This window comes from Dendrobates tinctorius, unplaced genomic scaffold (assembly GCF_039654945.1).
Source record: "Dendrobates tinctorius isolate UK_male_01 unplaced genomic scaffold, ASM3965494v1 ptg000037l, whole genome shotgun sequence".
In the NCBI taxonomy this organism is placed as follows: domain Eukaryota; kingdom Metazoa; phylum Chordata; class Amphibia; order Anura; family Dendrobatidae; genus Dendrobates; species Dendrobates tinctorius.
In genome coordinates, this window is record NW_027361705.1 from 8,140,070 (window position 1) to 8,142,654 (window position 2,585).

The following is a 2,585-nucleotide window of genomic DNA, read 5'->3' on the forward strand; positions in this document are numbered from 1 at the left end:
TTTTTTTTTTTTTTTTATCTGAAATTTTACCAGGTGTTTGCTTTGCACAAGCATTGTGTTTTACCATGTGATTTGGTTAGTTTTACACTTTGCAGTGTTAACAATTGTTGGGTACCAAGCGTAAAGTTACCAAGTGTTGTGTACCAAGCGTAAAGTTACCAAGTGTTGTGTACCAAGCGTTTTACACTTTGAAATGTTCACAAGTGTTGGCTATCAAATGTTGTGCTACCAAGTGTTTTTTTGTACCTTGTACACCACCGGTGTACTGTGAAATATTACCCAGGGTTGTGTGTTGTGTTAACAAGTGTTGTGTTTACCTTTTACACCACTGGTGTAATTTGAATAAAGAAGCAAAAAATAAACATCACAATAAAGTTTTTTGAAAAAAAACAGTTTATTTCTGACAATTTGTATTAACTGTATTTTTTTTTTTAAATTTTTTTTCTTAACTTTTTTTGTAACTTTTTTTGGTATATTACCTTTTTGGTAACTTTTTTTTGGTATAATATTACCTTTTTTAATTTTTTTTGGTATATTACCTTTTTTTAATTTTTTTTTGGTATATTACAACAGAAAAATTACAAACTATGATAATGTTGGGTGGAGATAGTATTGGAGGGGGGTTAACAGGGTTGACCACATCGAGGGGGGGGTAGGGGACTGGGGAGGGAGTTGGTGAGGACCAGAAGTGGAAGGGGGGTTTAACACATGTGGTTGGGACGGGAGTGGATGGACAGACGAGGTTTGTGGGTACATTGAAGGTGTATGTGGGGGTGGGTATGGCGAGGGCATTGGGGTATAATGCAATGGGGAAGGTAGGTACTGGGAAGAATGGAATGGGGAACTAGAGAAAGGAGAGGGAGTGGTAGGAGGAGGGACGGCTGTGTGATTGATGGTGGTGGAAGGATGGACGGGGGGAGGATGGACTGTGGAAGGATAGACAGGGGGAGGATGGACTGTGGAAGGATAGACAGGGGGAGGATGGACTGTGGAAGGATAGACAGGGGGAGGATGGACTGTGGAAGGATAGACAGGGGGAGGAAGAGATGCTTCAGCAAGCACTTCCACTAGAGCATTCTGACAGGCTTGCATCACACGCATCTGCTGGTGAGTACTTAAACCTTCCATTTGCCGGACAACAGATTGAAAAAAGGTATGTCTCGGTGTCTGGTTTGATTCTAAACTCATCTGTTCCATGTATCTTCTGAGTTCCATGATACTTTGATTGATCATGGTCAACCCAGAAGATAACCGTTGTCCATAAGTGTGGAAACCGTGTTGAACAGTTGAGTTTAGACTCAAACAGTCAGACAAGGTCAGCCTTTCCTGACTCCTCAGACACTGCCGGCCAGAACCAAAAGTTGGTCGAGATGTTGCGGCAGTGTCTGAGGGGTGGGGAACAGGGAACAAGTCGTCACCAGCAGCTTCATGTGATGAAGTCTGCCCTGCTGCTCCAGTGCTGGTGGAGGGGATAGAGGGATCAGACAAGAGGGTAGGTACAGAGGGGTCGGATACCTCGATGTGGTCACCGGGGGCGGTCTCACTAGGGATCACTCCAGAGGGACGCAACTCTGATGCAGACTCCCGAGTGCTGCAGATGGTGCTAAAAAAAAAAAAAAGAAGAAAAAAATGTATATTAAAAATATTGATATTTAATTTAAGTCTGCTGAAAAAAAAATTGGTTAAACATTTCTACTACAGGAATTGTTTGGGGAATATTTACCTTCTGCATGCCATTGTAGATCGCAGGAACGCCAGGGCGTGGTAGTTTTTGTACTGGGGTCCCCGGCGTCCTCCCGACGATCCACTCGGGGTCTGAATCTCTTTGTTGTAGTCCCTCTTGAAGCGATCCCGGAGCGACCGCCACCGTGTGATAACCCTGTCACCTGTGAAGCAAAAAAAAAAAAAAAAAGGTTTAGTATTCAACACTTCACATGCTGGAAATATAAGTTACTGAAGTTGTAATACTTACGCACAAAATCCCTGGCCCTCGCATTGAGTTCCTCCCAGTTGTCAATAACTGAAGAACAGACTTCATCCCAGAGCCGTCGTGTGGTTGGTTGGTCGGCATGAAGACGGTTTGCCATGTTCCACAGCGGCTCCCGGATTTCCACTTCATGGATGAGGTCATCACTATCAATAATGACACCCTCCTCCTGATGTCTGCGGGGAGCACGCTGTGAAACCTGTGAAGATAAAAAACAAAACAAAAAGCAAAAAATTACATTATATTCAAACACATGATGTTCATTTAAACAATTATCAAAATAGGGTTACTTACCGTTTGCCGACCACCAGAGGCATCACCTTCACGACCCTGGGATGTCCTGGGAGTCACTCTAGTGCGGGCACCGGATTCTGAAGACTGTGGGGGGGGGAAAAAAAAATGTTTGGATGGATGCATAGTTATGGTGTGTGCACTGTGATGAATGTTTGTGTTGGGTGTAGCATTATGTATCTGTGTATGTGCTAAACTTACAATCTGCGCACCCCCTCCGTGTGTCTCTCCACCCTGCACGTCTCCTCCTGGAAGCTCCTCTGAATCAGCTTCCTGTTAAAACATAATAGGATAGTGCTTTTAACCA

General features: G+C 43.8%; 1 protein-coding gene across 1 annotated transcript; it reads right to left on the bottom strand.

Annotated features, from left to right (window-relative positions):
* Positions 1 to 568: 568 nt before the first annotated feature.
* LOC141088128 (uncharacterized) lies at positions 569 to 2,368 on the bottom strand. Its single transcript, XM_073574070.1, has 2 exons — positions 1,724 to 2,368; positions 569 to 1,603 (listed from the first exon to the last, which is right to left on the bottom strand). Exons 1-2 carry the CDS (start codon positions 1,735 to 1,737, stop codon positions 586 to 588), a joined length of 1,032 nt encoding a protein of 343 aa, XP_073430171.1. The 5' UTR covers positions 1,738 to 2,368; the 3' UTR covers positions 569 to 585.
* Between the last annotated feature and the right edge of the window lie 217 nt (positions 2,369 to 2,585).